Source organism: Orbicella franksi, chromosome 12 (genome assembly GCF_964199315.1).
Source record: "Orbicella franksi chromosome 12, jaOrbFran1.1, whole genome shotgun sequence".
In the NCBI taxonomy this organism is placed as follows: domain Eukaryota; kingdom Metazoa; phylum Cnidaria; class Anthozoa; order Scleractinia; family Merulinidae; genus Orbicella; species Orbicella franksi.
Genome location: NC_138156.1, coordinates 4,607,681 through 4,620,865, shown reverse-complemented (window position 1 = coordinate 4,620,865; position 13,185 = coordinate 4,607,681). Strand labels below are relative to the sequence as shown.

At 36.8% G+C, this 13,185-nt stretch overlaps 1 protein-coding gene across 1 annotated transcript; it reads right to left on the bottom strand.

Annotated features, from left to right (window-relative positions):
* Positions 1 to 2,567: 2,567 nt before the first annotated feature.
* On the bottom strand, positions 2,568 to 13,120 carry LOC145463753 (syntaxin-7-like). The gene is made up of 12 exons (XM_081447541.1): positions 12,996 to 13,120; positions 11,996 to 12,055; positions 11,098 to 11,175; positions 9,990 to 10,059; positions 9,552 to 9,648; positions 8,941 to 9,018; positions 7,835 to 7,906; positions 7,094 to 7,140; positions 6,301 to 6,394; positions 5,345 to 5,417; positions 5,170 to 5,252; positions 2,568 to 4,607 (listed from the first exon to the last, which is right to left on the bottom strand). Exons 2-12 carry the CDS (start codon positions 12,030 to 12,032, stop codon positions 4,512 to 4,514), a joined length of 825 nt encoding a protein of 274 aa, XP_081303667.1. The 5' UTR covers positions 12,033 to 12,055; positions 12,996 to 13,120; the 3' UTR covers positions 2,568 to 4,511.
* Between the last annotated feature and the right edge of the window lie 65 nt (positions 13,121 to 13,185).

Genomic DNA, 13,185 nt, shown 5'->3' with positions numbered 1-13,185 from the left:
TTCAAGTCCAACTTTTGGTTTATGCGGGTGCGCCAAATTAAAGTGCCTATGAAGTAAAAAATAATTGCCGCTTATTGAAAGGCTTTTCAAAGTAAAGAATGGTGTTTTCCTGTTTGGAATATCCTTTTTCGTTTTAGGAATATTAACGTTTTTTGTAAGGAAAGTGATGACGTCATAGGTGGTTCCACTAAAACAGCATAACACTCAATCGAGAATAACTCTAGAAATATTAAAGCAGTGTTCTTTAAACTTGGCACCAAAAATGTACATCATAAAAGAAACATAATGACACCCGTCGTGCCATTGCCATGACAACAGTTATGCCGCTGGTTCTGTTTTAATTAAGACTAAAATTCCCAGATTTTATCTTAAACAAGGATCATCCACTCCCACCAATCTAATAAGGAGAGTTAAGACAATATGGGAACCATGTGTGTTCCGACTGACCAAACTGCAGAACATGACGCTCAGAAGTCGAACCATTGACATTCACAAATTGAGTGCGGTCAATCAAGTACGACCGAAACCATTCTGATCATGAAAAAGTTACTGATCATGAAAAGTTAAAACATCAAATGCTCTGAACTAACTAAAAATGATGAGGTTATATGAGAATAAATTTTCCTTAGCAACGGCTCGAAAAGATCGGTTGATGGGCCCTTAATATTTCTAGAGTTATTCCCGATTGAGTGTTGTGATGTTTTAGAGGAACCACCTATGACGTCATCACTTTCCTCATTTGCATAATACAAACACGTGAATATCTCTAAAACGAAAAAAAGATATTCCAAATAGGAAAAAGCCATTCTTCTTTACATTGAAAAGCCTTTCAAATAAACAGGAATTATTTTTTACTTCATGGGCACTTTAAGATATTGTACATTTTGGTAGGGAAATATTTTTTTTGGTAAAAAATAGCTTTCTCAGGAAAACTAAGGTCCAGTTAGCGTCATGGCAGCCAAAAAACTGATTTAACAATTAAAAACGGCATTTTTTTCCTGAAAATTTGGCAGTCAAGGGGTTAAATGAGATTATCAATAATCAGAGTTAACTGGGAGATCTGCTATTCCCCACAATGGCCTACACAGAAAGGTTCCTTCCGAAAGGGTTCCTTTATCAGGCTTCGGGTGTATAGAACAGTAGGGATTTCATAAGTCGAGGTATAGGAAAGGGTAGGGAAATCTGTCATTTAGTTATCTTCAAAGGTCTTAAAATATTTTGAACAGGCGCAACTTTTGATTGTATCGTTTCATTTATTAGGCACGGCATGAAAATGACAAGAAGACTTAATTTTTTGGCGATTTATTCATAATACGGGCCAGTTATGGAAGTATTTGCAAGAGGTACCTTTTTCTCAATTAAAGATATAAAAAACGGGTACTTTTCTGTCAAAATGGTATACAAAAGGGTAAGGGGTTGGGCCTCTGAAGGGAGCCTTCCCGTATAGAAAAATGTAGAGTACCCGACCCCCCCCCCCCCCCCAGTTTGGGCTTTTGGCCGTTTGCCATATCATCCTGCTGAAAACGTTGATGAAACCCCTGCAGATCCCCCTTATTTTCAGAATGACGAGGACGTCGATGGTACGGGTTATGAATAGTGGAAAGTATTTATCAATCATTTGGCTGGTGGACAACGCCTTCTTTTCCATCATCGAAGATAAATCTAAAGCGTGCTTCATGAACAATGACTAGACCAACTATGTACAAGCTCATCGGCTCCTTTCGAGAAAAAAGAGGAATTTATTGGATACCTGTAAGCTATCACCTCATCTAAATGTGACTAAAACGATACCTGTGTATCCATATCGTCACCATCCCCTAAGGACCTGCAGGCCCCGGGGAGGGGGCGGGGGGCTAATCCCTATAATGGCAATACGGCGAAGTTCCGCCCGAGAGGGGTACCTTTTTCAGGCTTCAGGTATCTAAAAGGGTGGTGATTTCACAAGTCGAGGTAGATGAAAGGGTAGGGAAATCTGTCATCTTGACTTCTGACACAACCCGGTAATGCTTGTACGCACGTAGCATTGTTCGTTAACTTCATTGCCAAGGGTTTAGAAAAGGGTGTAGTGTTACGTTCTTACAAAGTATAGGAAAGGACGACCTTCTCTGATAGAATAGTATGCAAAGGTAAGGGTTGGACCACGGGACGGAGCCTCAAACAACAAAAATTAAAGTGTCTGGGGTATTTAGCATTGCTGCTAATTGGGAACACGACATAAAGGAATTACAAGCGTGAAAATAAATGAGTAAATATGTAGAAATTGTACAAACATTTTAAAATGTATCCTACAAATTATTAGACACTGGCAAAGTAAACGAGATTCACGTATTAGAGACAGGCGTATCATGCACATAAACCGAGAGCAGGCCAGAAAAATAAACCACATGGATGACGACACTACAGAAGTGTCGGCACACGACCCAGTATTCTGGAGTCTTTGAGATCTGTCGTTTGTTCTCTTACAGCATTGTTTGTTAGAATATTTCAAAGACGTCGTCAGGGCTTCGTTTATCCACCGATTAGAGATGTTCTCAGGTTTTCGACGTTCAAGAAGCAACGTAACAACATTCTGAAGGTTGTTACTCAATTTTTATTTTAAAAAAACCCCACATTATTTTACAATCTACCATGTTAAGTATTAAATTTATCCACTACCAATAACCTACAATGAGCTAAACTGTTACGAGTCGACAAGTCCATTGCATCGGCCGACTATTGGCCGTGTTTCCCGACAGTCGGCCGACGCGTTGACCGATGCATCGGTGAGATTAGATTCTCTACCTTTTCACTACACTGCAGTCTTCTCAGAAACATTTTGTAAGCCTTACCTAATCTGAGTGACCGTTGTCTTCTAAGCAGCTATGAATTGTTTCTCCTATTTTTGAACTGTTTTAACAAACTGACTTGCAAAAATCATATTTACAGATAATACTTCTTGAGATTTATTTCTCGTACTAACACAATTAAGGTAGAATGCTAGGGAGCAGATTATTCATTTTTGTTTCCCTCACTTAAGTCATCTTCAATGTAACAATTTGATCCAGATATATATGAGATCAAATCCTAATAAACGCTGGGCTAATAATCAAGTTGTGAAAATTCTTTGTACTGATACAATCATACTTGTTATGACGACAAAAACTGTTTTAATTATGAACTCTAACATTTAAAAAATTAGCGATAACTTACGTAGGGTAAGAAGGTAAGACAAGATCAAAGTTGCAATGATAACAACTATCACAGGCACCTCTTTGCAAGCTACAATCCGGTCGCATTCCTCACATACATGAATTTGAAACACTATAAGCAATATTTGCTTAATTGTGCCCTCTACTAGACGTAAATGTATTTATTGTCTAGGTTAATTAGGTAACTGTAACTATAAAATTCTAACTGTTCTATGTTCCTCTCTTGTAATACAAGAGAGATTGAAACCTATGGTGCTTACTATTTGGCCAAAATATCCGGAAATTCCGGTTGAAAGTCAAATGGAACAGTAATTTTCTGGAGAATCCGTCCCGAAGTTGTAGACTTCCTCCAGAGGTAAGACTCTTTTTCCGTTCGGAAAGAAACGGTGGAAATTTCCTTTACATTTGCTAAATTTTCCAGTTCAGCGTAAAACAATTACGGCAAATCGAATTGTAAATGGTAAGTGGTAAGCGCCATCTCGTTTGGTTGGTTTGCTGATTTTGGAAAAACCAACACTGTTATTCAACCCTCATCCCAAACGGTTTATCTGATAAATGGCAAGCACCCCTAGTCTATCTTACAGATAGGATACATTTTCTTTCAGCTTCTATTTTGTTAGAAATAGAAAACACATGCAATTGTCTTAGCGAAACTTGAAGGCATGGGTGAATCCAAACCACAGGCAAGAACTGTTTTACACTCGACTGCTCTAAACCACAAACTTATGTTCGCTTCAAGTTGCTTTAAGACAAGCAGTAGTTTTCTATTTCTTTTCTAAACTATACAAGAATGTAAGAAAGTATTGAGATCTTACAACTATGTTTACAAAACACCAATCCGGCATCAGTTCAGCTTGGGCGTTTACACGACTTATAATCATCGTTTATAATATAATCACTGGCCGTTTTCACACTAGAGACGGATTATCCGTCTATTTATATCCGTCCGATTATCCGTCTATATAGACGGATAATCGGACGGATAAAAATAGACGGATTATCCGTCTAAAATGAGCACCGTTCCGTTTTCACACTAAGACGAATTATCCGTAATGGACGGATAACCCGTCGTAGACGGATTATCCGTCTATAGTGTGAAAACGGCCATTTTGTCACCTATGCATCACTGTGTCGACGAGCTAGACATACAGTCATACACTAGAGGAAGTAACTTAAGAAAAAAAAGGAAATGGGCTGAATGAAATAGATATTGATTATCATAACTAGAAGATAACAAGTCCTAAATAGATTTTATGTCTGATGAATCTCAAGTACTTTTGTTTTGTTCAAAGCTCGGTAAAACAACTTGAATTCTAAAGAATTTCACTTCTTAACTGAGTAATAAATGATAATAGCCAATACTGCGGCAACAACAACTAACACTACTAGAATGCAGCACATCTTCTTCCTTGCTGCTTTCTGAAAAGGAGAAAAGGAACTTCATTCAGAATGTTCAGTATACTATTAGTCTTTCTTCTTAGCCTTTGACATGCACTGTGTCTACCATTCTGAGCTGTGTAATAGTTATATATTATATTCTGACAGTAGTAGGTTTTGAAACTTCTGATCTGGAAAACTCAGACTTCGGATCTTGGAAAACAGATCCACAAAGCACGCCACTTTTGCTAAATACTAATCTTATTACTTAACATTGTAGACCCACAATGCATGCTAAAGGGCTACCTCTCCACCACCACATTGCTCGCCTATGTATAGAGACAAATAGAGTGCTTTCACAAGATGTCATGGCAACCATATTGGTGTCCCAAAGCAATGACACTACAGCCATGTTGGTTCCCAGACCAATCCATTTGGAGACGAACTCGTTATTTTTGTAAACACATTGTTTTGTTCAAATTACAAATTTGAATGGCTGCTGGCCACATGAGTTAAAACACACTAAATATTTTAACATAAACTAATATCTGTTTTAACAATTTACAGCTACAAGAACAACAAACTCATGATATAACTGCAGTACCTGGTAATGACTAGCTTTTTGCAACTGAACATTTGCATCCTCGACATGGACAGCAGCACTATCTACATTGGCTTCAATGCTATCTATATACAAAATAACATACAATATGGATTAGAAAATTCTGTTTTCTACGCATACATGCACTCAAGATTGAACAGATGAGTTTAAACTGTACCTATCATGTCACCCTGCTCATAAACCATGGAGGCAAGATCTCTGAAAATCTCATTGACACCTACAATATCAGCCTAAAGATACGGAGAGATAACATCATGTTACTTAAAAATCAGGTCATGATATAATTATGTTCTTCCTGAAATTAACCACACCAATCCCATGGAAATTATAAATTCATGCTGTCTTTTAATTTAGCTTTTGAGCCCCCTCCTGCAAGAATTTTAAAAAACTTTCCTTGGGGATGGGAGCATGGTGGTATATGCACATACATATGTGCATACCTCAGATATTATAAATGTTATAAATTATTATAAATGTATTTTTATAAGATTAAATTTGGAAATACAGTTAACAATAAAGATTAGCGAAAAAACTTTGAACAGACACTGAACTCATTACCAGTGTTTGACACCTCATTGGAATGAACATGAACATTGAACAGCTATCTTAATCTTAATTTATTCAATTTCGCACCTCTACCATTGGTATAAATTAGTTTACTTTTCGCACAAATATTTTTTAACTTGAAAATGGTGCCAGGATGACACCGAAACGTCGTTGCTCAGTTTTTTCGCTAATCTTTACTATAAATGTATTTATTAGTGAAAAAGCATCTCTAGTAATTAAACCGCTAGTTTGAAAGTCTTTAGTCTCTCCTATTAAACCTACTAGCTTGACATGTAAACAACATATTTAAGTTATTAAAATACTCATGTTCAACAGTTTAATTATGTTTTGATTTGTGAAACTTTTCCCTTAAAAAATCCAAGCTCTAAAGAGCTAAAGATACAATCATGTAAAACTTTCTTGGGGGTGCATACCCCAAAACCGCCCTTAGCTAGCAGCTCACACCTTTCATATATGTATGTTTTCTATAAAAACGGTTTGCCCCCTGTGACCAGCAATAAACTAAGGAAAAACAAAGGGAATATCCACGTTTTCCTTTTCACATACCTCAAGTTGCCTAATGGCTCTTTCCCTCTCCTCAATCAATTCCACTGAGATTTCTTCCTCTTCTTGTACCTGGATTCCAAACCCCCCAGCAGTTCTACAGAAAATGTTAAAGCTGTAATCAGAATCTTTGCAGTCATTGTTGATTAACTGAACCACAGAACAAACAAGATGAAAAAAAAAAAAAGAATGATTTAACGAGTGAGATCTATTTAACACTGGAATTTTCACACGCATGATTATAATAACCATTGTCATAAATTATATTGAAATGGATCTCATCGTGGATGAAGGAAGTGCAGACAGACAAAGAAAGCAATAACTAAAGATGCACTGCAACAGAGAAATGAACAAATAAATGAACAAACAGAGGAGTGAATGAACTTGCAAAGATGAACATCAAATGGATGAACTAAGAGTTAACTGGATAATCATGAAAGAGTCAACTGAAAGGTGGGGCAGTAAGGAAAGCAGGTGCTTCTAAATAATGATTGATTGACTGACTGACTGACTGACTGACTGACTGACTCGGTCTGACTGACTGACTGATGGGGGAATGCACGCACATGAACAAATAAATGAAGTAAACAAAAGGCAACCAGCTAGTGATAAGGCTTAGTTGTTTGTTAGCTGGCAGTTACAAAATTAAAAAGCACTGACCTTTGTACTTCGCTCAGTATAGTAACCGATCGAAAGCCAGTTGGTTTAGCACATCACTATTTAGCCAGTAGCTTAAGCTAACCTAAACTAAACAATGCTCTAACTAGACACTGATTTAAGCAGTCCAAGAAGTTACCTGTCATGTGCTGTCAAACCGTGTTCATCATTATATCCACCCATTGGCTGCAAAACATACATTGGCTTGATTATTTCATTATCATACAAAGTAACATTTAAACCCACAAGCTAATCAGAAAAAACAAAACCACGTTAAAATATGTTTTTAAGAAGCCCGGAAGCTTGTATAAGGCAAGGTAAATGGGTTAGTACATTGGACTCTCAATCAAGTTATAAGACCTGGCCAGGGCCTCTGTTTTGTTCTTCAATCATAAGAAACTCTACTCTTGCAGTGCCTATCTCTCCCCAAGAGTATATAGATCTATCGGTATCAGCAAATTATTAAACACTGAAACCAACTTAAATGCTAGGGGTACCCTGTGATGGCCTAACATTCCCTATCCAGAGGGAGTGGTTGTAATAATCTGATCTGAACCAAATTAAAATTAGTGAAATCAATAGACAGTACTAGCACCTGCAAGCTGTACCCTAAACTCAAAAAACAGACTCTCAGTTTTGCATAATATGCAGGGTTCTTGTTAAGTGCTGGCAGCTGGCTAAAACACCAGCTACTTTGATTTCCGAGCTTCCCACTTTCAATGAAATAAGATGTGCGTAAATGTTCTTGTATCAGGGCAGTTGAGGCTGTAGGTAGTGAGGGGGAATGGGGACCATCAGAGTGTGACCAGAGTCTACATTTTCAGTTACACTAGCGTTGTCGGATAAAAATTGAAAACAGTTCTTTGAAATCCACACTTACACTTGCAGAAGGCATCCCTGCAGATATTGATCTTGCTCTTGAGACAGATTCTTTCTCTTTCTCAGCTGCAATCTGTTCAAAGCAGATATCACTCTTAATGGAGTTCAGTCACGGTTTGTGCATATTGAAAAGTTTAGCCTCAATTTTTCAAATTTGTCGTTTTTAATCCGAGTTAATCTTCTCCATCCTTAGCCATCCTTGTTCCTTTATGGTTTATCATTATCTCTTTGGTGTTTTTCTGTCTTATTAAACTGTTATTTTCAGGTTTCCTACCATTTAAAGGTAATTTGGTATGCGGCCAAAATAACTCAAAATACCATGACTGAGCCCCTTTAAACTAGAAAACGCAATGGTCTACCAGACATCGGTGTTTCAGCCAGAAAATTTTACTCGAGGGCCAAAGTGGTCCCTGAAGATCTTTTTTAGGGGTTGATGTTTTAGGAAAGGGGCCAATAAATTGAAAGCTACAGAAGGAAAAACTGCATTAGGGTACCAAGGAAAATAGAGCAGTTTATTAGGATCTATGATAAAATATAATGGTAAGTGCTTTTTGAAGTGTTTCTGCTCAATAAAGTTACTTTTGAATTGGATACTTATATGAAGGATCCGTGCCATTTGGAAGTTTTCCGATATGAGAGAATCAATACAGCAAAGCAAAAGGACGGATTGACTTTTTTTCTTATGTTGAATGTTTAAGAAGCAAAGATCTTTCAATATGATATTCTAGAGGGACATAATGTGTGACAAAATAACTGTTATTGATCGTCAACACAGAGAAATGTAGTCGCCATTATGCCATATTATGGCGACTAAACCAGAATTTTTGGTCGCCAAGGATGAAATGTTAGTTGCCTTGGCGACCGTATCGATCACAATTTTGAGCCCTGTGTGGCTTTGAAAATATTATGCCTGTGTTAAGCCTGCAGTCTTGTAATAGGAAACGGCCAAATTGGCCCTTTTTTCATTTTTCTGAGGGCCATCTCTGATTGTAAGGTGGGATTCCCGCAATGGCGTGCTCTGGTGGAAACACTGAGACATACAGATCACACAAACCATACAACGTGTGCATTTCAATCCACAGGAGATTATTTAAGACTGTTACTCACTCGCTGAACTCTCTGAAAGCTGTTCAGTGCTGTAGAAAAGTTATCTGTTAGCTTGTCCACCTGTATTTTTCTTTGACGCTGTATAAATGAAAAACTGCAGTTAATTAAGAATTGATCACAAAAGATGGCTAAAGGGTGTAGCTAAAATGTTTATCTACAAGTATATGACAACTAAAATAATGACAAGAGCCTTTTGCATGTTTCATAATATTAGTTCTTGAAACACCCTTTAATAACTGATCATATAATTATTTCATTTACTACGTACCACATTCATGACATTTTTTTTTTGCAGTTTTTTCATTCTCACATGAACCCAATACAGTGTTAAACAAAATTTTATTTGTCAGCTCTCACTCTTGACATGGCAAACCAACTGTCAGCAACAGGCAATTTGGAAATGGTTCAGATAAGTGATTATAGCAATATTGTTGGAAAAGACACTGAGTGACTCAATATACCCACATGTATTAAACTCTCTTACCACAAGGTTATGAATTAAAATGCTGACTTGTAACCTGAATCAGATACCATATCTGACTACTACAATTAATTTATGTCTTCTTTAAAACACTAATAATTAATGTGTTATCTAAAGATATTTTACGTACTCTATCAGATGGTGAATCTCCAAAGAGGTGAGGCAGCTGCTTCAAGTATGAGTGAGTTTCCTTGGCAAGTTTTTGCGTAGCCTGTTCTGTTTGTTGTCTGAAAACAAAATTGGAACATCGCAAAAACTCTATTTCACAGGTCAATGATAAGGTAAAGGAAAGCTGACTTAGACTGCGAACAGTCTCTCTTTTGCTCTAAAACCTATGAGGAAGAATGCAAAGAAGAATGCAACACAAGTGAGCAGTGGTGGGCATGCGAGCATGATGTGTGAAGCCGCAAACTGCAAATAGTCTTCCAACGCCTGCGCAACTCGCAGCTTGCAGCATCCACACTCACAGTCATGCTCACAGTCACGCTTGCACGCTCACTTGTTTTGCGTTCCTCCCCACAGATTTTCAAGGAAAAGGGAGACTACTCGCACTCTTAAGCTGACTTACAGTCTGCTCTGCAGCTGTGACTTATCCTCTGAAGTGCCAAGCTTGTCCACAAGCTTTTGAATTGTGGCCACTGTTGATCAAAACAAACAACTAATCCATAACAAGTTTTGAATTCATAAGAGGAGGCAGCAAGACTTTATTTTATGGCCAAAAGTGTTGTCTCAAATTTTTACATACAACTGCACATGTATGGTTAGTTCTTAGCAGACGTGACTAATACTCTTTTTACCACAATTGCTATTAATCTCCCAATCTGATTGGCTAATTTGCCGTTGTCAATAAGAGTTAAGACAACACTACTCGCATCAATGTGTTATGCAATGCCTTTTTCAGCTTGCGCTCTGAAAAAAAAAAAAATTTTCTTTGACGTTGATATTGTGGTAAAAGACAAATCGAAATGTGGTTTAGCATGGTCTCTACATGTACTCTTATCGACAACAATAGGCGTCATCACAATGGCCAAAATTTGTTGTGGACTCACTCAGCAGCACCTTATGAGTCCACAACATTTTGACCACTGTGATGACACCTATCATTGTCGATAAGAGTACAGACCACGCTAAACCACATTTGATTTGTTAAGTAGCTTCTGAGTATATGCTGTATAAACACCTAATTTGTTAGTCTTCTGTATACAGTTCTGCTGATTTAAATAAATTAAATTATAATATTTAGAGACGAAGCCACATCAGCTCGAGCTAGTTTTCAAGCAGGTCCTGTATCCTGATCGAATTGGCATTTGGAAATGTTGTTTTTTGCAGAGGGAGGAAACTCGGAAAACCCAGAGTAAAGGAATTGAAATATCATGTAGCTTCCAATTTAGTTGAAATGGAGTTTTCGTTGAGTAGATAGCTCTCTTAGCTCATCATTCTTAGTTAGGAGACTGAACATAACTTCGTTTTGTTCTTACATAATGTAAATTTGTTTCATCTAAATGTATCTTAACTAAGACATCTAATTATTTTTTAAAATCTCAGAGCACAAATTTATACTATGACAGTGAATTCTCTACAAAAATTTTTATCCACTTGTGCTACTTTTATTTTACTATTGTATTATTGAGAAAACATTCTTGATGGAAAGTTAATGAAAATAAATAAATAAATACCATTTTTGTTGATTGCTTGAATATTATTACTAACACAACCACAAAGTCTGTTATACTCTGAGGTACCACCCTTTGATGCTACAAAACAAAATAAATTAACAGTTACACAATGCACTCTTAAATGACAAACTAGAAAAAATCATTCACATGCCATGAACCACATAAAATTTAACTAAGCTAAATTCTAAAACAAATATGTCAGAGCAACTCTGTGACCGCGCAAGATAACACTATGATTGGCTACCCAAGTGAACAAGATGCATGTAACTGTCTTGTCCATTTGGGATTGCCAGATGTGTTGGCAAGAAATTTAGTTTTCTTTATCCCATGTAATACTGTATTTATTAGATTAAGCACCCTGGGTGCTTAATAAATTTTTGGACCTCCAGAGTGGGTGCTTATCCAGGGTCGACCCTTATTTGAGGCTGGGCGGCTATTAAAATGTTCACCGTTTTCAGCAAGTAGTAAGTTTATTTTCCAACAAAACAATAAATAATGACGAAATGTGAAGATGTACCAAAGCAGAGTATAAAACTATTCAATTTAAGGTTTCTTTAAAATACTAAGAAAACTCTGTCTTCTTCCAACATTCTAATACACTCGCTGACAATTAATTTAGAGATTGTAAGCCAGAGAAAAGAAATATTTAATCAATTCTCCTCTAGTTCACATCATTTTTTTTGTGTTGGAGGGGGGTGATACTGTAGTGGGGGGTGCATATTTATTCAACGCTGGGCGTTTATTAACTTTTCCTACCTACAGGGTGGCCACTTATAAAGGTAGGCACTTATTTGATGGTGGGTGCTTAATCAAATAGATACAGTAACTCCTTGTGAGGTCACAACAGGTATGAGTAACAAGTGTGCATGACATTTACATCTACAAAGACATTAATTACCTGTGCTGGAGTTTGAAGAGTATTCACCAAAGGACATGGTGCTTGTTCTGCTTTCAAAGACTAAAACAATAATACAAAACAAAACTATTTAGCACCATCTATGGTGCCATAAAATAGAAATCAGGATCAAGGACTAAGGACTGTTCGTGCAGTAGACTTGAGCATCACTACTCACTTTGAGCATCTAGCCAACAAGGACTATTAAATGAACAAAATTAAGTACTGTGCAGCTAGTCCAGTTGTGATCAATGAAGAATAACAGACGTCTATCCTAATGTGAAAATCAGACATTACAAAACCAAGAGGGGTGGGGAACTGTCAAGTGCTTATTTTAACAAACCTCACTTACTAATTAACAATAGAAAATTAATTTATATGCTCATGAATCATAATTCTCTCTTAGTTAAAAGATCTCAGCAGTCTGTTAGTGTAAAGCTGACACATGCAAACGTACTGCCCTATAGTGCCGTAATAAATATGAATTTTAATACTATCTGTATGATAGTTTCTGTTCACCTTAACAACATTCTATAGTTATATAAAAGAAATGTAACATTTTATAGTTATACATAAGTATGAATGGTATTTTATAAACAACTATAAGCTTATATTTCATGTAAAGCTTAGTCAAGCTTCGATAGATTTTGTGTCTCAACTGTCAGAAAATCAATAAACGTGACACTGCATGATCAATTGAAGCTTTAAATTAGAATTGGAAAGTATCTCAATCGACATTGAAAACCTCAAGGATTGATCCATTCACGACAGTTCCAACAAGTTTAGCGTCTTACATGTTCACATTAAAAGTCAGAACAAATATAAACAGATGCAGAGTAAGCTCAAATCAATTCCGTTTTCAGTGTATCGACGTATTTTGTCGTGACAACCTTTGGTATAAAAAAGGTAAAATTTAGCGTTTATAACTAACTCTCAGTCTTAAAAAAAGGAAACCGAAAGTAACATGATCTATTGTACATTTATGAATTGAACGATTTCTCACCTTACAACTAGCAAAATCGCTCAGTTTTGGTGTTGAACTTCGCTGACAAAATCTATCGTTTTGGAAATGACTCACTGATATTATTGTCAGCGGTTTTTGAGGGGATCAATGACGTCATTCTTCTGGCGGACGAGTAAGATTGGGTATAAATTGAGCCCACAATCAACTAAACAGCAGTTATTTTTCATAG

Coding starts and splice junctions, on each gene's coding strand:
- LOC145463753 (XM_081447541.1), bottom strand. CDS start 12,032: ATGTCCTTTGGTGAATACTCTTCAAACTCCAGCACAG. Junction 10,060..11,097: donor TCAAGCAATCAACAAAAATG/GTATTTATTTAT, acceptor TTTGATCAACAG/TGGCCACAATTCAAAAGCTT. Junction 6,395..7,093: donor GGTTTGACAGCACATGACAG/GTAACTTCTTGG, acceptor CATTTTCTGTAG/AACTGCTGGGGGGTTTGGAA.